Raw genomic sequence first — 22,354 nt, 5'->3', positions numbered from 1 at the left:
AAGTCAGACCCATGTCATAAAGCTATTGCTCAAAAATGGGCTCCAACAGCTTCACAGAATGTTTGCATGATCACAAAGGGCTTTACCAAAAAAAAGAGCACGAAAGATCCAGTAAAGATCATTACCATGTTAACAGTGGTCTAACCAGGAAATTCAACTAAAAAAAATTCCCTACTGGCATGGTTAAAAGTCTAAATGGTCCACAAGAACCAGATTCCAACCCATGGAAGACAAGAGCCAGTCATAACAACTGTAAGCTTTCCACCCTGTCTAAATCCCCAGACTGAGCATCTGAAGTAAAGTCAGGTCAACTATAGCAGTGCTTTTCCAACTATCTGATGTGGTAGACTGGCAATTTTTTTTCAAGTGGTCCAGAGACCGGTGCCCAGTTCAGCTGGTGGCAGCAACTGCGTGTAACAGCACTACACAAATGTGCGACCGGCTGTTTCTTTCTCTTTCCTCACCTCACACAATGTGATGTCATCTGGAGTGTTGGAACATACGAACTGCGGTGCTATGACATATCAATGTTATGCTTCTGAAAATATATTTCTTCCTTTCCTGGCAACTTGCTGCAGACCAGTGGCTCACTGGTCCACAGACCACCACTTTGAGAAGCACTGAACTACAGGACACCTGCTGCAGAGGAGGAAAAAAAACATGCCAGTAACACTCGTTAGATGTGCAGTATGGCTAAGAGGGTAAGACTGAGTCTTGATTTCTAGAATGTTTTCTTAGTCATGAAATTACTTCAGAAATTTAGTAATTTCCGTAAGATACACTTCTATGTTATAGAAAATTTTTAAATCTACACTCTAGAGGTGCAGCTATCATCGGTCTGATACTGGATTGGCACCGATGTAAAGAAAATTGTTTATCAGCACGCAGGCAGAGAGGAGCACAGCCAGGCAATGTGGAGAGCAGTATGCAGCTGGTAAGTCTGGTGTGGTGGAAGAGGAGGGGGAGGGAAGGGGTGTGGGAGGGACAGATCAATGTCCCCCGCAGGGAGGGAGGGGGTGGGGCAAATGCTGCCCAGACGGTGCAGGGTGGGCACAGAACGGAGCTGCGGCTCATCCAGGGGGCGCAGGAAGGGGGGTGGCTCCCACCACTGTGTGCCGCTCATCCCGTGGTTCCTGCCACTCATCTGGGAAGGCACTAAGGAGAAAGGCATACGCCCCAGATCGGTGCGGGGCAGACTAGGCAGGCTGCAGCCGCAAGCTAGGGCTGTGCTACACTTGAGGCAGGTGGCAGCAAGGGGCTAAGGCAAAATCTGGGGTGGCTGCAGCCACCACCCCCCCAGCACTGCAGCCTCCCGGCCCAAGCGCAGCGCTGCAGCCTGCCCGGCCCACCCAGCACAGATCCGGGGGCACACGCCCCTCCCCTCCGTGCCCTCCTGGACGAGTGGCAGGAGCCACCCCCTCTCCCTGGTCCCCCAAGACAAGTCACAGCACCATCCCGCACCCACCCTGCCTGGGCAGCCCCTGCCCCAGCCCCACTCCCTAACTCACTGTGGGGGGCATTGATCTGCACCCCAGCACGCCCCTTTCCTCACCTTTCACCACCACAGACTTACCAGCTGCGTGCAGCTGTATCGGAAATCAGATTGGTATCAGCTGACACATCTCCTTAAAAATCAGCTATCGCTATTGGCCCCCAACATCTCTATCAGTGCACCCCCACTATACTCCACCCACTGCTATGAGATTCTGCACCACCCCACATATGCTGATGAAAACATATTTACAAAACTTGCTGCTAAAAATCTGCCACAAGAGCTTGAAAAATGCAGCTGCAATTCTTTCACTCCAATTTTATCAAACCACATAGTATGCCAAAAGTAACAGGTTCTGACAAGCAGATTTTTGCTTCAAACCAGGACTGCAGAGAAATTGGGGCTTGTCCACACATGACATTTACTGGCTGAAATGCAGTAGCCTAATTATACCAAGACAGTTTCACCATTACATTTTCTCCTATGTGCACAAGCTCTTAAAAACAAAACAAAACAAATCCCAGAAAACTGTGTGACTCAAAGCAACACCCAGCTGACTGCAGTATTACATGCAATAGTCATGAACCGAAGTCAAATCAGTCACCGCTGTGCGCTCCTCTCCCCTACATGCTGGTTTTGAACCATCAGTGACCTGGTATAGTTTGTAGACAGTCCTATGAACTGTGTTTCACCATTCAGGAAAAGTTATTGCGCAGGAAGATAACATTTGAAAAAAATAATCTAGTTGACATCATGCCCATTGTTGAACTTCTCACATTGCCGCCTCCTGCCAAAACTAAATCGTCACAGCAGCACCAATTCAGCTGTCAAACCACAGCTTGAAAACAGCCTGAGAACTGACAATAACTTATCCATTCTAATATTAAAAATTATTCTGGACCACAGCTGAATGCCTGAATTTAAAAATTCAAACCTATATTCGGAACCTATGAATATAACAAAGCAGAAAGCAGCAAATCATCCACAAAATACCGATGGCTATACTACTTCAGTGAGACTATCAACCAGCACACATGCTCCTCTTCACCCAGGCAGTGAAAGGACACTAAACACACAGAAGCCTCTGCAAGTCTTCATGCAAATTTAGGAGGTTATTCAAAGCTAAGGGCACTTTTAGAATAGCCTCTTTCAAAGAGGCTAAGAAAGCATCTTTCAATTAAAACTGAGTCTACTGCTAGCTTCCTGCCAACACTAGCACCTGCAAAGCTAAAGCAAAGCCACATAACACATACTTTTATTACAGCACATGCTAGCATGATGAACCTCTGGTTCACTCAAAATTATATTTTTTAATAGGACAGGGAACTTTAGGGTCTTTTTTTCCATCCTGTAAAATAATATTTCACAAGCCTGGCGGGACATGCCGTGTTTATGCCATACACTAGAATCACAGAAAATCTACCTTTCCACTTTGCTGGTACAATCTACAGATTGTCTGGACACGCTTAAACTTTGCAGCTGGTAACTTTTGGTCAGGGTTGAGGGGCGATGCAAGAGAAAAATCAGTCTCTCTTTAAATATTAATTAGGGAGTGTTTGACAGCTGTTAAGCACACTTAAGCTTTCCTCAAAAATAGCCACTGCTATTACCAACTTAATGCTGTACCTCCCTTTGTGGTAAAATCTAAAAAAAAATATGATGTTGTTACTATTGCTGCTGACAGTTCCTAAATTAATACATGTAGGAAATGTTGGTAGAGTACTTAATTGAAGTCCTTAGTCTCAGGAACTTGCTTTCCCAACTTGTTCGACAAAGCCTATGTTTAGTGACCTTTAGGATACAGGTCCAGACTTACCAATTTGCTCCAGCCTTTAGCCAACTGGACAACTAGGGGTGGTACCAAGATTTTGAAATGGTATGGGGAGTCTGACATAAGTATTAACAAACAGAAAGTAAGTCAAATAGCCAAGTAGTTTCCCCTCATCTTCTGCCTATTGCTTCAAAATACCATTTCTCTTAAAAAAAACATTAATAGACATGCAGACAGTCTCAGGATAATTAAAGTGTGCCAATATGCAACAGTGAGGACACGAGAACAGAGAAGTCTCCTCTGCTTGCATATTTGGGCAGAAGAGATAGCACAAAGGTGGTCTCCAGACCATCTTGACGGTCAACAGGGTTGTTTCCAGCCCCTGAATAAAAAGTGTTACGTTAGGGGATGACTGAACTGTAGATGAAGTATGAAAAAATCATACGGTTCATCTATATAGATGTAGCGAGTCTCAGCTTTTTTAGACTTGAGGCACCCCACAAAAACAATAGCTCATTTTCACTCTGAGTGCAGAAAAAATTGATAGAGAAATTTGCCAAAGATTACAACAGGCTGTAAATATAAATAATACCTTACCTCGATAAATTTTCCTCAGCAAGTTTATTTTATTTTGCACAAACCAGTGTGAAAATTTGATCCAGTGGTGAAGGTGGTGGATGGACTCAAAGGTCCAGGTGTTGTCAACGGGGTCACCAGCAATTTCCCCGTCTCAACTATGGCTCAGCAGCTGCAATAATTATTTGGCTGTTCCATTTTGTCTTGTTGTTTATTTTAGTTTGGCTGTTCAGACTTTAGATACAAATATTAATGCTGAGGTTGTTAATTATGATGTCTAATTCATGAAAATCTGGGGTATGCATGTGAGGACCAGAATCTGATTAGTCAAAACATACGGGCAATGAGTACATACAAGGTCAGAATGTTTATGACACCGTGGTTCTCTATTTGAAATTCTGGGCTTAGCATACAAGACATGCTTGCAAACCCAACAATGGTAATATTGTGTTTCACCCTGCAGCATCCTTGAAGAGATCTCAAGGAACCTCAGGGTACTGTGGCACCCTAGTTGTATTCCACAGACATTCAAAATAAGTGGCTGTTAGAGATCTAGACCGACAGCAGATTGGTTGATGAGGTATTTAAATTACAAGAATAGGTAGGAATAAAAACAGTTAAGAACAGTAGAGCAGAAGTTCCCAATCTGTGGTACAGGTACCACACCAGTGGTACGCAGACAACCTGTCAATGGTACACATTAACAGATTTATTATAATTACTTTATATGACAAAAAATTGCTAGGGGTTCTTAAGTTTGTATCATTTTAACTTCGTGGTGTGCAATCTGTCCAAGTTTGGGAACTGCTGTAGTAGAAAAAGACTGAATTTCCCAGAGATTTTAGCCATTACTCTTAGAAAAAAAATGAAAGATTACAAATGCTTAAGTAAACCTTCACATTATCTTAAAATGAAGACTAACTGACATTATGCTCTGTTAGATTTTTTTTCCCCAACACCATCTATAGGGTTTTCTTTTCTAAATAAGGTAAGGCAAGGGTGAGTGAATCACTGAGCTATTTCAGTTTACTTCCCCATCTCCTACAGCTGGCAACATAGTTTCTAAGGTAACCATTTGTTTTAGATGCTCTGAACAGGGAAACCAAGTTACTAAAGGATTTTAAAACAATTTATTTTAAACTACAAGAAAGGGTTTCATGTTCAAACTTAATAAAAAGCTATGTTCTTCTCCACTTGTGTCCCTTCAAGTCATCGGCAACAACACTGTTCAAAAGACCACCTCCATTCAACACTTGGTTTAATACCGGAGATGCAAAAGTTACTTCAAAGGGACTTTAGAAAAATCAATAATCTTGCTGAATACCATCGTTGTTTGTCACCGTCCCTCATTTTAACTAGAGGTGCACCAATACATCGGTTCATATTGTATCAGCACTGATAAAAGGAAAACTGACATTATCAGCAATTGGCTTTTTTGGGCTGATGCGTCTGGTAATGTCACCAAAAAATCTTGCGCGCATACACACAGCCGCAGCATGCCAGGAGTACAGCCTGGCAGCTTGGAGAGTGACAGAGCTAGTGGCTCATCTGGGGGGGCGCAAGAGGGCAGAGAGAGGAGGGACAGCTCCTGCCACTGCATGCACCCCTGAGGGAGACACAGGGGGCATGTGCCCCCCAATATGTGCACAAGGCAAAGGGGGCTGCCCACTGCCTGTTTGGGGCTGGTGCCAGCCTCTCACCAATGGCTGTGCTCAGGCCAGCAGGACAGAGCAGGCAGTGGTAGTGCTGGAAGGGGAGTCTATCGGAGGGTCTATGGTGAATTTTGGGGTGGCTCTAGCCCTCCCCATAAGCTGCCTCTCAGTGCTGCCCACCCTGCCCTGCCCACCATGAGTGCAGCCACTGGGAAGAGGCTGGCACCAGCCTTGAGCACAGTGTGCAGCCTGCCCCTGCCCCACACATAAATTGGGGGGCACATGCCCCCCCATGCCTCTCCCAGCAATGCACACGGTGGTGGAAGCCGCCCCCAGGGTGAGCCACTGGCTCCACCCTGTGCTCTACCCTACCATGGCTGGGCAGTGCCTGCCCCTGCCACACTCCCTCCCTTTTTCAGGACAGGAAATTTTAATCTAAGTCTCAAATTTCCATGGGTCTCTTTAAAAAACAAGAAAGCAGAGTTCTTCATTGCAAGCCAACAATGATAAAAAAGAATTAAAAGAAAAACAAGTTTAATAAAATAAGAGGTGAATTCAATAATCTCTTCCAATCTACCAACTTGCTTACAATTCACTTCTAAAATACTTATAACTTCTAAAATTTTACTTGCTCACCTGCCCACAGTAAGTAATGCACCAGGTATAGACCAGACCAGACCAGACCACACTGGCAGCTGGTTCAGGGCCAGGCCACAACCCTTCCCTCCCCCACCTCCCCACATGAGACTGAACCAGACCCTTCCTCCATACTGCTGGATTAGGGCTGGGTTGCCCCCCACCGCTCTCACATGGACAGATGGGTCTCTGCTGTGCCCAGAACCTGACTGGGTCCACCAGCTGGATCCAGCCTGCAGAGGGATCAGACACTGCCCATCCAGCCTACTGAATGAAAAGGTTGAGCACCACTGGTATAGACAGAACAGCCATAAAGCTAGGGAGGTAAAAAAAAGGAAGATTCCCAGGCTTGTTAACATAAAATATTTGATAGCAACAGCTAATCCAGTTATTTATGAAATATAATAAATTTTATTTCCAAATTAGCATGCTTTTAGAACAGAGAAGTAAAGCAACTATTATTCTGGGAAAAGTCATTCACAGTAGTAACTAAGCCATTAAAATTTCTCCCCTGGATAGATAAGCCCTTTGGCAACTAGGAAGCTGGTACAATTTCTAATTGCTGAGGATGTGGATAGCAACAAGCAGCAGAGAAGACAGAACAAAGAGAAAATGTTTTGGAGAAAAGGACTGGGATTTAACCACTGGTTTTGACCTGTAAGGCCCTAAAATTATTAAGGATCACATTTGTGAGAGTCTAGTGAGGAAAGTAATGCTAAAGAGCAACCAGCACAGATTCACAGCAGGTAGATCCTGCCTGACTAACCTTGTTTCTTTTTATGACCAGGTCACAAAATGCTTAGACGTAGAAAACAAGGTGAATGTCATCTACTTGGATTTTAAGAAGACCTTTGATATGGTATCTGATTATATTCTCATAGATAAACTGAGCAACTGTGACATAGATAATTACACAGGTGGGTGGCATAATTGGCGTGGTGGGGGGGGTCGCACCCAGACAGTGGTGGTGGATGGGTCGGTATCTACCTGGAAAGATGTCAGCAGTAGAGTCCTGCAAGACTCAGTCCCTGGACTGGTGGTGTTCAATGTCTTCATCAGTGACCTGGATGAGGGCGTAGAAAGCACTCTATCCAAATCCGCAGATTTTTATGGGGTGAAGTTAACCCACCAGAGGATAGGAAACGAATACAGGCATATCTAGACAGGTTGGAAAAGTGGGCAGAACAGAATAGGATGCAGTTCAATAAGGACAAATGCAAGGTGCTGCACCTAGGAAGAAGGAATCACCAGCACCTTACAGGCTGGGGGAAGACCTTCAGCAGCGCAGCAGCAGAAAGGGATCTTGGAGTCACTGCTGACTCCAAGATGAACTTGAGTCATCAATATGATGAAGTGATCAGTAAAGCTAACCACACTTTCTCATGCATTAGTAAGCGCATGACAAACAGGTCCAAGGAGGTAATACTTCCCCTTTATGTGGCATTGGTCAGGCTACAGTTGGAGTACTACGTCCAGTTTTGGTCATCACACTTCAAGAGGATGTGGACAACCTTGAGAAGGTTCAGAGGAGGGCCACTCATATGGTTAGGGGCCTGGGGGCAAAGCCCTATGAGGAGATTGAGGGCCCTGGATCTCTTCAGCCTCTGCAAGAGAAGGCTGAGAGGTGATCTCGTGACCACCTACAAATTCATTAGTGGTGGGGCAGCAAGGAATAGAAGATGCTCTGTTTACCAGGGCACCCCTTGGAGTAACTAGGAACAATGGCCACAAACTGACAGAAAACAGATTTAGGTTACACAATAGAAAACTTCTTTACGGTAAGGGTTGCCAAAATCTAGAATGGGCTTCCAAGAGCGGTGGTGCCCTCCCTTAGCTTGGGGGTCTTTAAGAGCAGGCTAGACAGGCACCTGGCTGGGGTTGCCTGACCCCAGCGCTCTTTCCTGCCCTGGGCAAGGGGTCAGACTTGATGATCTGCTCAGGTCCCTTCCGACCCTAATATCTATGACCTAGTAAGGCTGTGCAACTCTGGGCCCTGTGGGAAAGAGTACAGTTTTTCCACAAATTTTCTAAGGTACACACAAGACTGAAGGAAGAGTTGCTCTGAAGGAGAGAAGCAAGAAAGACTAACATCTCCTGACAAATTCAGGTTCAAAGTCACTTTTACTACTTAAATCTCCCTTTCATAGTACCATTTGGAATTTATGAGTATTTCCTCCTCCTCCTGCCCAGTAACTCCAGATTACTGGAGTTCTCACTCTTGTTAAGATATACTACAGGTGCTCAACCTTTTGGCTGCAAGGGCCAAATGAATGGCATAGGGCCAGCCCTGCATCACCTCTGCCCAACCCCATGCACTGGGAGCAGGGCTTAATGCCACCTTCATCTGGCTGATCTAGCCCACAGGCCCACAGTCCAGGAAGCTTCCCTTGGGTCTGTGAGAAGACCCGCAGGCCAGGTGACAACACTGGGGGTTGAGCACTCCTCAGATATTGACTTGGGAGTTACGCAGAAGGTCTGTCTTCTCCACAAAGTCCTACAGTCTCTAGCCAAAGCATTCTCTCCCTTGTGAATGTCCAAAAATACATAATAACAATTTTAATGTTGTACACTACAGGTTAGGTATAAAAAGAAAAAGGCTAGTGATACCGGTCACCCCAACTGATTTGTTGGCCTGTTTCACAAGAAAACATTAAAGAACTCCCTCTCCTGTCTTGGTATCTTAGGCAAGCATTAACTCTGGAGGAGAACGAGGCTATGTTACTTCTCTTGCTAATTTTCATAACATTGACACCTGAAATTACAATACCTTGTTCACCAAATGTTGATGAATAATACATCAAATAGCCTCCACAGAATAAGCTAGTAATTAAATTTGCAGTTTAAAAAAAACTCACTTTTAAAAAAACCATTTCTTAACTAAATACAAGACTTTAATTTTACTTGGGTCTAAAGTCTTCAAGGGCAAAATTCAACAATTTGTTAGGTAGATGCATGCAAAGAGGTTACACTCCCCATTTCAAAGTTATAAAAGGAGTCATTCTGAAATACTTCGACCTTAAAGTAAATGCATGCATAGCTTTAATAAGCATAAATGTTGTAAAGATGGGAGGGAACAATAACATTTAAAAAAAACAAAAAACAAAAAAAAATTTATTTATTTTTTACATGAAAATCCCAAGACAACCTTACAATGGAACTATTTTGGTTCCTTCATAACGAAGTTAATGCTGTACTTAGGAGACAAGGATTTACTTTAGGCATGTATTTGGGAGAAGTTCTTGGTGTTAACAAGCCTTTCAGCTCTGTGGCAGAAAACAGGATAGAATCCAATTCCAAAGGGAAGCCTGCACTTGCATTAGCTACTTGACCTTCTTTCTCGTCCCACAACCCCCTGTCTCAGTCCCTGTATACCTACCAAACAAGGTTTGGGTCCAGCATGATTTCCTTCACTACACAACCTGAATTTCTCTTTGAAGCAGCTTCAGACAGTGTGCTGAATGATACAAAAGTTCTGTGGCACAAAATGCTATATGATCACAGAATCAGAGAGAAATAACAGTGGAAGGGACCTCCACAGGTCATTATGTGATCAACTAAATAAAGATTATCATAATACATGAGAGCAAAATTAAAGTTATACCTACATCGTCCCCTGGCACTGAACACCTGTTTGAGAAAGACCAGTCAGTTGTGCCCACCACCTTCATCAATATTCACAGGAAACCCATAGGGACCTTATCTCTTCTGCCCCCAGTCACTTCTCTCTTCAGCTAGAAAGAACTATCACAACATACAGCAATTTGAGAAGTACCTGACACTGGTCTCACCTGGTCTTGTTTGGGAAACTCAATCACCTGCTTTCTTTAAATGGTTTTAAAATTAGTCAAAGCACCATAAGTTGCCAGTTTCTTCAAAATAAACTAAGAGCAGAAAGGTCCAAAAACCAAAGTGCCACTTGTCAGACAAAGTAGTGCAGCACCGACAGAGATTATTGATCCAATTATTGATACACCTGAGTGAAACTTGTAAGTCTGTTGTGGTAGACGGACAGCGGGGAGGGAAGGGGTGTGGAGGGGCAGATCCAAGGCCCCTGCCGTGAGGAAGGGAGCAGGGCTGGGGCAGGCCACAGGATAGAGCCGTGGCTCATCCAGGGGGTGCAGGACAGAGGGGTGGGGTCAAGGCTGCGCTCAGGGTGAGCGGCGGTGACACTGGGAGAGGCCTATGAGCAGGGGGGGTGTCTATGGCAAAATCTCAGGTGGCTGCAACCCTGCCCCCCATAGCCCCTCTCCCAACACCGCCACAGCCCACCCTGAGCACAGGCCCCATGCATTGGGAGCACAGCCCCGAGTGTGGCCCCACAATCCCGAGCACAGCCTCCATGCGCCAGGAAGAACCTAGAGCAGCCCCAGCCCAAGCCCACATTGGCAGTCCCCCACCCCACACTCTCCCAGGGTGCATGCAGTGGCAGGAGCCACACACACCCCCTCCTCCCGGCTCCTGTGGATGAGCCATGGCTCCGTTCCATACCCCACCCTGTCCCCACTGGGCAGCACCTGCTCCACTCCCTCCCTCACTGGGGGAGGGGGACATTGATCTGCACCCCCATGCTCCTTCCCTCCCTCCTCCCCTTCCACCACAACAAACTTATCAGCTGCACGCAGCTCTCCATGATGCCGGGCTGTTCTCCTTGCTGCCTCCACACTGCGCTGGTGCACGCATGCAAGGGCATGTATTGGCCAAATTATCAGCCACATCAGGCCAATTTCTGATGCAATCAATTTTCTTGATCAGTGCCAATCCAATATTGGACTCGTGTATTGGTGCACCTCTAACATAAAGCTACCTCAACAGATTTAAGAATCCAAATGCTCCATAGTGTTAGTGATGAAAAAAGTGACCAGTCTCCTATGGAATCCTCAAAGCCATGGGCCAGGCTAAAAGACAGAAATCTTAAGAGAAAATGGTACTATGCATCTGGTGCCAAAGAGCTTTACTCTCCAGTGTGTGAAGTGGCTTTTCCAATATTTCATAGTTAAACATGAAGTAGGTGAAACAGACTCAGCACTTGCCCTGAATGGAGCTCTCTCCTAGAAAGAAGGGCTGCTTGGAGACTTAAAAAAAAACAAAACACAAACTAAAAAAAACAGCGCTTTAAATTTAAATTCCGTATGTACACACACCAAGCCAAGCACATGCCCAAAAGAGGCACCATGTTAGCTGGACTTGGCTTGCCCAACATCTGTATAGATCATGCACTTTAGTGGGGCTTTTTGGCGCTTTTATCTAATAGCTGATTTAATCAGCTATTAGATAAAAGTGCCAAAAAATCCCGCTGAAGTGCCCAATCTATATAGACACTGCTGAGCCAGGTCAAAGTAATGCACTGTTTCTTCCAGTAAAGCATGTTTTTTTGTTTGTCTGGGGGTTTTTTTTAAATGTCTGCAAGCAGCCAAGATGAACTGGAACCTAGGGAAATTTATGAATGTTACAACATAATACCAAGTACAGGAATTGAATCTAGCAAAATAGGAAGATTACAGAGGGGAAAAAAATTTACATGCACAAACACCAAACAAGAAGAAAAGCTAAGGTGGATGATGCCATTGGAGATGATAAAACTTTTAACTGATATATCAGAAACATCACAAGCACCTCTTAAAGAATAACTTAATGCTTTCTGTCCTAGAGGTAGAAGATAAAATTAACTTTAGCAGGACCCCAAAGTACCGTAAGGGTCTTGATTTGAATCCCATTAATGAAATTCAGTCAGTTACTAACATCAGTGCAACCAATTGCAAGACTCAGTCCCTTCTGGTTCCACAGAATTATCCCTCAAGTACAAAAGCCAGAGTGAGTCATCCAAAAGTCCTCCTGGAATATAAAGAGGAAAAAATCAAGCTGGGTCAACGTGGCTCAGAAGTTTATTCCATCATTAACTCTAAGTATTACACTGCTCTGCATGGGCAGTGAGTGAAGTAATTCAATGCAACATAAGCATACGCTAATGAAGACATCACCTGAGTCAGTCTTCCTTCACTTTGGGAACCTGCTTGACACTATCAAAACCATGTCTGTTTTTCTTGGGAGCCCAAATGGGAAAGATGACAACAATGAGACCTGTATTACTCTACTGCTCCTCCATTTATTTTGGAGGACTGAGAAATGCTTCCAAGATCAATTAGTCCTCTAGTCATTAATCCTATATGAACAATGCTACAGACCTAAAGCTTTCAGACTGAGGAAAAGGTCACTGGATTTACATGCATGATGAGGACAGAGCCAACCAAGCAGATTCTGGTAATGAAATCAGTACAGTGGTAGTACTCTAAGCACCCTTGTGACCTACAGCAAAAATAAACACATAGACTAAACCTGTATAGCATGAAATCATTATAGTCACCGTTTCACTGCAGACAGCAATGAGGTGCTGAGGACAAAGCAAACAGAGCCTTGATTCCTTATGTAGCCCTATACCACATATTAGGATCTCGCAAAACAAAGAATGAAGGAGGAAGGGACAGAAGATGAAGGAGAATCCAGATACCTACAGCTTTCTCAGAAAAGTCTGCACTTGTGCTTCCTAGAGCACAACATACCACCTCAACAGCAGTATGTTGAAAAAAAAGAGTCCCACCAACAAACCTATGATTTTCTTAAGCTGCAATAAGGGAATATAAGCAGGGAGCTACCAAAATCACAGTGAAAGTTTGTGGTACAGTGGTACCTTTAATCTTGCTATTTTCACTGCTCCCCTTCCCCACCCCCTTGGCCATAGAGTAGCCAAGCGGCATTTATTGCCTCTTATCCACTCAGCAGTAGGGGAGGAGGGGACAGGAGGGGAGACACAGCGAGGTGCCGCTAAACTTCAGTTGCAATTTAGGTAGGCCCCTAAATATAAGACTGTGTTTTAAGTTAAGTTTTATTTTCCTTTCCAGGGTGTGTATGCAGATTTTAAATGAAGTGAAGAAGGGGTTTCAAGTTTTGAATCAGTATCCTAGATGAACTCTTCATTACTCTTCTGTCATCCCCTTTGAGGACTGTGTTCTTCTATTAAGGAACAGCTACTCTGAGTCATTACAACAGAGGCAGTGAAGGAACATTATTTTCAGGACTTCAACACTCACTGAAGCTTCTCCTTCAATAAGATCAGAGGAGCAGTGGTAGAGCTAATGTTCCAACAGGTCAACTGCCATCTCTTCCCTCTCCTACTGCTGCAGAAAAGGTCTAGAATTACTTTTGCTGACCTTCATTGGCTGAAACCAAGCAGCAAAGAAGTCAAGATCCCAAGGGCACACCCAGACAAGCATGCACGTGCCATATGCAGTGCTGCAAACCTGTCTGTGGTGCTGCAAAGCACACACGCTGCACATGCAGGCATTCACGTGCTGCTAATTTGCAGCACAACAAGGGATTTTTTGACAATGAGACTCCGGTGTCAAAAAACCCCACGTCTGGAAAAAAGCAGGGCAGTGAATGTGGTAGCAGCATGTACCACACAAAACTAGAGCCTGGCTGGCTAGAGCCATGCTCTGGCTGCCAGCCAGTCTCAGCGTGCTGGATCACTGCCACTGGAGCCCTGGGAAGCACCCAGGACCCCAGTTAAGGCTGGAGAGGCCAGCCTCCACTACACCACCCAGGGCAACTTGCTACGCACCAAAGCACATGTGCATGAGCATTCCCCGGGGGACAAGTAGCAGAGGCACAACTATGTACTGCTGCTATTTGTCCCAAGGGAAACGCACACACACACTCAAAGCAGTAGTTCCCCAAATGTTCAAGACTGAACCTTCTTACATGAACCCAGGCCATTTTGAGCAATGAGCCAGTTTGTTCTCATTTAAGCAGTTGTACTCCCAATAATCAAATTTCAAATTTAAAGCACATTCCCTCAGCAAACAATAAAAGATAAGATACAGCAGCTTCTGATCACCTGGAATCAGTAAAGCTTTATTTGCAAAGGCTAGTACTTCAAGTCAACTGGCAAGGTCTGTCAAATGAGGGGTGTTGGTTTCATTTGGGAAAGTAGTTTTTACTGGAGCATCTTTCACATAAAAAGGTTGTAAGACAGATTTTATAAGTTATTTGAATGCCATGCTATTTTTATTGTAATCAATGATTTAGTTTGTTTTCTTTAATAAGACCATCACTGTGGTACTTGGATGCACAGCAAGTTTAAATACCAATATTAAAACAGCCCACAATAAAGAGACCTATTCCAGAATAGCAGAAAAACATAGGAGCTCAGCAATAATCACCAAGTAAATGTTTGATGGAAAAGGCTGCCCTACGTCCTCCACTGAAGGTCAACAAGCTTGTTTCCTCTAATGCTCCATTCAAACTAATATTCCACAGTTGGTACCTTCCTTTGGTCATGCTCCTTTCAAGTTTAGGTGCCCCCCCCGGAACTTTTCAATCAAGCATCAGTTAGTCACCTATCATAGGACCCCTCTTCCCCATACACTAAAAACCAACCAAAACAGCCCACCAAGTGATTTAATCCAACCCCAGAGCCAGACTATCAGTGGCAATTCAGCAGCAAAGCCATTTGGAAGCTGGTCATAGGTAGCAGCCAGCCTCAGACCAAACTGCATTATTTCAGCACACTGCTCCTAAATGGTTGCTGACCCCTAAAGCAGGAAGAAACAGGTTAGACTAGTGACTCTCAACCAGGGTACTGAAGGATCCCACTAAAGGTGCCATGCCACCAAGCCCCTGTGTAAGAAAGTAAAAGTTCTTCTCCCCCAGTGTGGTGCACCGTACCTGCCCCAGCTGCATAGTGGCGCCTGCAGCTACTCCTTTGGGGTCCACTGCCACTACTGCTGTCCCCTTGGCAGCCCCTATGCCAGGGGCAGGCAATTATTTTGGGCAGAGGGCCGCTTGCTTAGTTTTGGCAAGCCATCGAGGGCCGCATGACTGGCAGCCCAGGGCAGATCAATATAAATTTTCTAAATATTTTAGGGGCCCTGCAGGCTAGACAGAATGGCCTGGTGGGCTGTATCTGGGCCCCAGGCCACATTTTGCCCACCTCTACCCTATGTCATCTACTCCCACACTGTTCTGCTTCAGGCAGCTGACATAGCATCAGAACCGCATTTTGTAGCCTGGCTTGTGCACTGTGCTCCTCGCATTCCCAGGGCATGCAAAAGAGGGTCCAGAAGCAGTTGCAGCCACATGAGACCCCACAAGAACAGCCTCCAGTGGAGACTTCCCTTTCTCCCTCACGTACAGGCAGGGAAGGGGCAAACAGTAGAAAGTACACAAGCTTGTTTAAGTCCTCCATCACTTGGCACTAGCTAGATCAGTAGTTCTTAACGATTTTAGCCTCTGGGCACCAATCCATGCCTTTTCTAAAGTTAGGTTCTAGTCCAGTGGTTCTGAAATGGAGTGCTGAAAATTCAGGAAAGGTATGAAGGGGATCTTGAGGCTAAAAAGGCTGAGAACCACTTGATTAGATCAATCGTGAACTGCCACTAGAAGCAAACAGAAGCCAGAACAGGTGGAGCATATTTGTAACATACCTGCACTGACCTGCTCATCTAGGATACTAGACCATTGTTTTGCTGTTAACTTCAAATACAGCACAGTATGAGACCAACCCGATCGTGACAAAAGCACACAGAAGTTTGGCATGATGAAGGAGAAGTCAGACTGTTAGCTGGTCCAAACTGAAAAGAGGCATGTTAATCACTGTTGCAAACAGGGATATTTGAGTACAGTCAATAGTTGAAAAAAATACAATAGTACATAAGATATTGTACCAGTTTAATAAACCTCTGGAGTTTATTTTGCCTAAGGTCTTGTCAAGGCCTCTCTTGTGTCTTGAATAATACAACTTCTCCGGCCTTGACTACTGCAACCCCTCTCAGATCCAAAGCTTTCCTCTCATGCCACAATAGTCAAGGCCAAAGAAGTTTCACTACTGAAGCTCCTCTCAGACCCATTCAAACATGCTAAGATCACAGTCTGTCCCATCGTTCTAACCACATGATCTACATCTACAAATTCTTCCAATTGCTGCTGCTTCCTCACTGCAGAATAAGCCTCTTGTACATACTCTCAAGGCCTTGCACAATTTAACCTGTTTCCATAACCCCCACATTTAAATGCATGTTACCTCCTTCAGCATCAGTACCAGCTCATTTACACACTGAATCTCTTCTTCCCTTGACACAACAACTTTAATATTTTTCCATATGGTCTTTCATGTTTGGAATAATATTCCCCCTAAAACTCTACCAAGCTATTTCTCTATCCTCCTTAAGCACCTCTTCTCATACAATGCCCACAAAACTGCCAGTTTATAGCAGACACACAGGTAGCAACTTATATCTACAATCACTTTTTTCCCTCCATTTAAATTATTACCCTGTCCTTACATTAAGAATCAGAAGAGCTACTTGTGTCAAATGTTAGCAGCAATTCTGGTATCCAGTGTGAAAGGTATTTAACAAAAAGAGCTGGGACATCAGAAGAATAAAGATGAAAAAGATGGAAGCAAGAAGAGATGATCCCCCTCCAAAGACAGCACCTTATAACAAGACTTTCTTAAAGAAGCCCATTCAGATCTTTTGAACTACTCTTTACTCTCCTTTCTGTAGAATAGCTATAACTAATTTGAATACCTTATAAAGCTGTGGGAAATAGGACTGCTGTTTACTTATTTCAGCCATCAAGACAAACAAACAATAAATAGTAGTGTTTTACAGAGTCCTGTGTTAACAACAAGATTATACTTAAAAACGTAATATTAGCTTTTCTCAGTGCGTTTTCATCCTTAGATAGTTAGGAGCACCTGGTACCTTGTGGTCAGCCCGTGGATCGGGGGTGGGTAAAATATGGCCCATGACCCATAACCAGCCTGCCAATTTATCCTATCCAGCCTCCCAGCCACTGCTAAGGAGGGAGGGCTGTGCCTCACACCATTCTCTCTGTCACAGTCAGAACTGGGCCAGGTCAGGCAGTGCAGACTCCACCTCCACCTCCCCTCCCTCCCCCCACAGCTGGCCCTGTGGCTGCACAAGCTACACAGTTCTGGCACCATACCCACTGGCAACCAGGTCCAGCCACCTGCCAAAATGAGCCACAGACATAAGCACCTGACAAAATGAGTCCATGCCGGGGGGGGGGGCACTCAACCCAGGCAGCTGGCCCCAACTTTCCCAACAGCATAAGCTAATAGCAGCAGGTAAGACAGCTACTTGGCACGCTGTATCACAGCCCATCTCGTGCAGGCCCAGCTGCTGGTGGCCACAATGCTAGGACTACACAGGAACAACAGGAAGCTGGGGAGCAACGGATATGGAGGTGCGAAGAAGTCTGTGTGCTGTGAGGTCCAGCCTGGTCCAGCTGTGACAGACTGTAGTAGTATGAGGGGCAGCCCTCCCTTCCCAGGCTCCTGGTGGTAGTCAGTGGGCTAGATGGGATTCATTGGCATCTCTACAGCACCCCCCCTACCAGGACCTCAACAGCTCACCAAAACTCCTTAAGTGGCCCGCCAAGCCAAATAATTGCCCACCTCCTGCCTTAGATTCAAGCAGCACTGTGAATGCCTTTATTGGTTATGGTCTAATTGGGCTTTATCAGAATCTTGTGCTACAAGGCTACGTACAGCTACTCTGGTAACACTGAAGAAGTGATTAAATGTGCCATTGAACAGATGAGAGGGAGACAGCAAAGCGGCAGTCGAGAGAAGAAACAGGGCATATGTAAAAGGGACAGTAGCCTTTCTACAAGGACAGATCCAGTTTGAATTTAAACAACCTAAAGAAGCTACCTACTGATTTCTTAGCACTAGAATTTCTAAGTGTAAGCATAAAATTAAAAGGTAATTGAATTACCAAAGTCCTAGATGCTGTGGTACCAAAGTCCTAGATGCTGTGGTCTAATAAGAGTAATGGTACATTTAGCTAAGAACTGAAGTCCTCCCCTTCATGAAATACACCTGAATTACCGCTTCAAGGTACTAACAGATTTATTATTTAACATTTATGCAATTATTCCCTCAATGCAGACATGAAAGGAAAGAGTGAACTTTGTCTTCTATGAAGAGAAATGAAATAAAGAGAAACATTAAGGTTTCTATTGAAGCTCAGTTCCATCCTAAATGCTACTTAAAATGGCATCATGACATCCACTAATTTCACATCAAATTTGCTTCTATGCTTGAGGGTTTTTCTGGGTGGCTTTTTACATTTTTATTTTTTTTCCTCCCAAACTACCTGCTTGGCCCAACCCCAAGTCCAGAAAGCTACACCAACCTCCTTTTGGCAAATCACCAATAATACTGGAAATGTGCATTATGTCTTACAAGATTTGTTCCCGTGTTTAGCTTTATGTACAGCAAAAAATTGTAATGAAGTCAATGCTTGCTGAGCATGAAATTAAGCATATACATAATTCCTTACAGAATCACAGCCTACATGTATGTGAAGTTACTTCAAATATACACTCAGCATTTCCTCCATCCTGACCCTGACCTCCCCTACTAGTGTCTTTTAAAAGAGGGATGAAGTGACAGTGAGCTTTGGAGACTGTTCTCCATGTAGTTCCTCATCAGAGATTATGCAGCTAGGAGTGGGGGTTTTTTTAGGCATCTCTTCCACCTGCAGCAGGACACACAAGAGACATTCAAGTATAGACAAGTCTGTTCCTGTAAGATTAACAACTAGCTGTGGGGCAAGTACCTGGGGATTCCCAAAATAACCTGAGAGTGAGAGATATCCAAATAAAAAATGCTTTGATTCACAAGACATACCCTAGGCACCGCTTTCCTCTGAACTGACAAGCCATGTGGACTACAATTCCTGAAAAAACATTAATGAGAAAGAGGTCTCAAATGCCTGAATGTAATTATGGCTTCAATCTCTTACTTTCCTATTCCTCTCACCAGACTTCACACAAAACCATGACCAGCATTTCTGATGTTTTCCTTATTTGTCCATAAATGCAAATAGAACAGAGTGCATTACAGCAAGAGTGAATCCAGCAGCAACAGACATGTAAGTCTACAAGAACCTATGTAAAGGAATCAACTGTTCTTAAAGATGATCTGCAAAGGATTTGAAGAACTGGTGTTTTGCCTTTTTTACATCTTTATCCTTCATACTGACCTACAAGTGCTTTTTTTTTCTCCTTGCTTCTCACTCTCATAAAGATCAAACATATGAAGAATAAATGTGCTTAACTTAATTCTTATGTCACCATAAGAGAAAAGATAGCCTTCTTCCTAAAGTCCAGGCCTAGTAAAACATAAATTAAGATTCCTGGGCTTTATTCCCAACTTGTTACCAGCAATCCACAAGTAAACTGTCAATTCCCCAGTTTCGCCAATATTTATCAGGAAAAACACTTTACAGCTGTGGATCACACAATTTCTCTGTCCCAAAAACGTACTATCCAAGCAAGTTAATAAAAAGACAAAGAATGGTTGTGGTGAGGGAGAAATGTGAAGAATACCAACACTACTTAGGTGATTTATTTAATAGAGAAGATAAGGTTTCAGCAAAGAGAAGAAACATTCCAAAATGTTTTTATACTAATTTCAAGATTCCTCAGTTCTATTACGCTAGGTGCTGTTCGTATACAAGGCAAAGCTAGGAAATAAGTGAAAAGATAAGCAAAGACCTGATGAAAAGAAAGGGCGCAGATTTGGGTGAAGAGGATCTTGAACTTCGGGTGATAGGATAAAGAACGTTAACAGAACAATTTTATGAAGGGAGGGCACAGGAAGACAACAAGTGATTTTGACTGAGCAAATGCAACTTGAACAGTAATGATTTGGATAGCTGAAATAAAAGAGTTCAACAGCAAGAAGGGCAGGCAGCAGTGGTGAAGACAGTGAGGAAAGGATAGATGTGAGAGATATTAATAAAGAAAGTGTTGGGATGGGTCAAAATAGAAGAATCAAAATCAGATGCAACACCAATTATAGGTGTGGGAGACAAGATGGTTACGGAAATTGTCAATAGCAAAACAAGCAACAGAGTAAATATAAGAAATCTGCTTTTGGATGGATGAATTTTAAACTGCATCTGATCAACCAAGGAGAAGTCAGATGGAGCTAGAGACATGTGACTGGACAGAGAAGGGTAGAGATTTGGGAATTAATAGTGTGGGGGTAACAGCCAAAATTACTGAACTGGAGGCCTTGGACAGAAGACCTTTCAGAACAGTAAAGCATATTAATTGCATTGCCTCCTTAGAGGTTCTTACTTTGGTCTCCAAGACTTCAGATGAGATGAGCATCTCCTTTTAGCACAGTCACTGGTACCAAATCCTTCCTTGCCTAGAGTTTTTACTGAGAATGGTGCATGTTGTCATATCTGGTCCCCCCAAAAGGAGAAATGAGGATCCAGAGCCGAAGGAGCAGGCCCCGTTAGTGCCCAGAATAGTATCTAGCACTTTTCACCTTCTAGACTTCAAGAACTTGTCCATCCTATGAACCACCCAACCAGGAGCTTGGTCCTCAGGGCCCGTCTTCTCGCAATCTGACCAGCTCTGAGAAAGAAAACCTGCACAGCTCTGCACGCTCAGGTGGGACCGTGGGAGCTTTTGGCAACCCAACGACTGCTGCTCACTTGCCTTTCTTACCCCAGGCATCCAGAGCACTCAGCAGACACGCGTGGGGTTTTGTTTGGCACTGGGGGCCACTGAGTGGCCGAACTCCAGCAGGGCACTGCACCCACTCTTAACATTGTGACAGGAGGAAAGTAACCCCCTTCCTGCCACATGACAGTGCTTGACCTTGCCTAAAGAGCTGAGACGCTTCATGGCCACAGGCAGCTGCAGCTGCCTCATGTGAAGAAGGCAACTCCCCCACGTCTCGCCCCTGGGGCCAGTGCACTGCATCCCGCAAACCCCCAGCCCTTCCTCCCCGGGGGGGGCGGCATCCCCGGCTCCTTCCTGGCCAGGGGCAGACCCGCGCCCGCGCCCGCGAGGGGCCCTGCGTCGGGGTGGGAAGCGCCCCCTGCCCGCTCGGCCTCCCCCGGGCCCGGGCAGCGCCCGCAGGACACCCCTGCCCCCGCTCACCGGAGGTACTGAGCACACAGCAGGCTCATCCTCCGCCACTCACTGCCCGCCTCCGCCGCCCCCTCTCTGGGTCTCACAGGCCAGGCCGCCCCGCCGCCCGGGAGCAGCCGCTGCCTCCGGCCACCACCGCCGCCGCCATCTTCCCGTGTTGGGCCCAGGCTCCTGCCGCCGCGGGGGTGGGGAGGCTGCTCTGCAGCGCCGGCCGGGGGGGCGCGGGAGCCGCTCTCGCGAGATCCGCCGCGGGGCTCGCGGCCCCCTCACGCGCCCGGGCTCGACGAGCCGCCTCCGCACGCCGCGGCCGCCAGCAGCAGCAGCCGCCTCCGGGCTTCCCAGTCAATGCCGTCCCCTCACCCACACTTCCGGGAGCGGCCCCGCCCCCCGGCCGCACTTCCGCCCGGTGCCACAGCCAAGCGCTTCCCCACGTCCCGCTTGTCACCGGCCCCCCGCTGCGGCCAGCCCATTGGCGGCCGCGCTGTAACCACAGCAACCACCGAGTGCACAGCTCTTCCGGCTCTTCCGACCCCGCCCCCGCAGCTCGCGGGAGGGATGAGGGAAAACCGCTGCGCGGCCTCAGGAGTGCCTTCAGCTGCCAGGGGAGGCTGCAGGCTTTTAAGATAGCCTGAAGCCGCCCGCAACCCCTCCGGGGGACGCTCCTGGCCCGAAAGCCCCGCAGAAAGCGGCTCCCCTGGGCGGGAGGCGGCAGCTGTTCCAATCCAGCTGTTCCATCCAGCTGTGGAGGGCGACTGGGGGATCCACACGTTTCCAGCCCCCTGGGGAATCAGTGCATCCGTCCCCATGGTCCCTGTGGGCCTGGCTCTGCTGCACCTTGTAGATTCTCTCCCTCCTTTAAAGAGCAAGTTCACCTGCTCTTCTCCTAACTCCCCTGCACACGCGGGCCCTGCTCTGCGCGCATCCCTAGCCAGGCCACCATGCGCTGGGTGGAAGTGAATGAGGCGGACACTTCCATGTTGAAGCTCAAGCCCTGGAGCTGGGCCTTGGGTCTGTTGTGACTTTGGTCCTTACCTCTGCTTTGCTCCTGCTGGTTGCGATGGCATCATTTGTCTCCCTATACAAGCAAAAGAGCCTGGGTGACTTGAGGGAATAGAGCCCGCTGTGACCGAAAAATGATCTCATCCCACAGTGCCCTTGCTGGAGCAGAGCAGCTCTCATTGCTAAGTCATGTGCCTGACTCCTGGGTTCTGCTCATTCATAATGCAACTTGCCTGCTCTGTGCCTCAG

At 45.9% G+C, this 22,354-nt stretch overlaps 1 protein-coding gene across 2 annotated transcripts in view; it reads right to left on the bottom strand.

Annotated features, from left to right (window-relative positions):
- SMG7 (SMG7, nonsense mediated mRNA decay factor) overlaps positions 1–21,438 on the bottom strand; it is an 85,391-nt gene extending 63,953 nt beyond the window's left edge. Inside the window, exon 1 of one of the 2 annotated variants that reach the window (XM_019530969.1) lies at positions 21,116–21,438. In XM_019530969.1, coding sequence (XP_019386514.1) covers positions 21,116–21,144 — 29 coding nt within the window. In that variant the 5' untranslated portion in view covers positions 21,145–21,438. The remainder of the gene's footprint in view (positions 1–21,115) is intronic. The other variant, XM_019530970.1, reaches the window with a different exon arrangement.
- Between the last annotated feature and the right edge of the window lie 916 nt (positions 21,439–22,354).

Source organism: Crocodylus porosus, unplaced genomic scaffold (genome assembly GCF_001723895.1).
Source record: "Crocodylus porosus isolate Cpor-Errol unplaced genomic scaffold, CroPor_comp1, whole genome shotgun sequence".
In the NCBI taxonomy this organism is placed as follows: domain Eukaryota; kingdom Metazoa; phylum Chordata; order Crocodylia; family Crocodylidae; genus Crocodylus; species Crocodylus porosus.
This window is presented reverse-complemented; position numbering and strand designations above follow the sequence as displayed.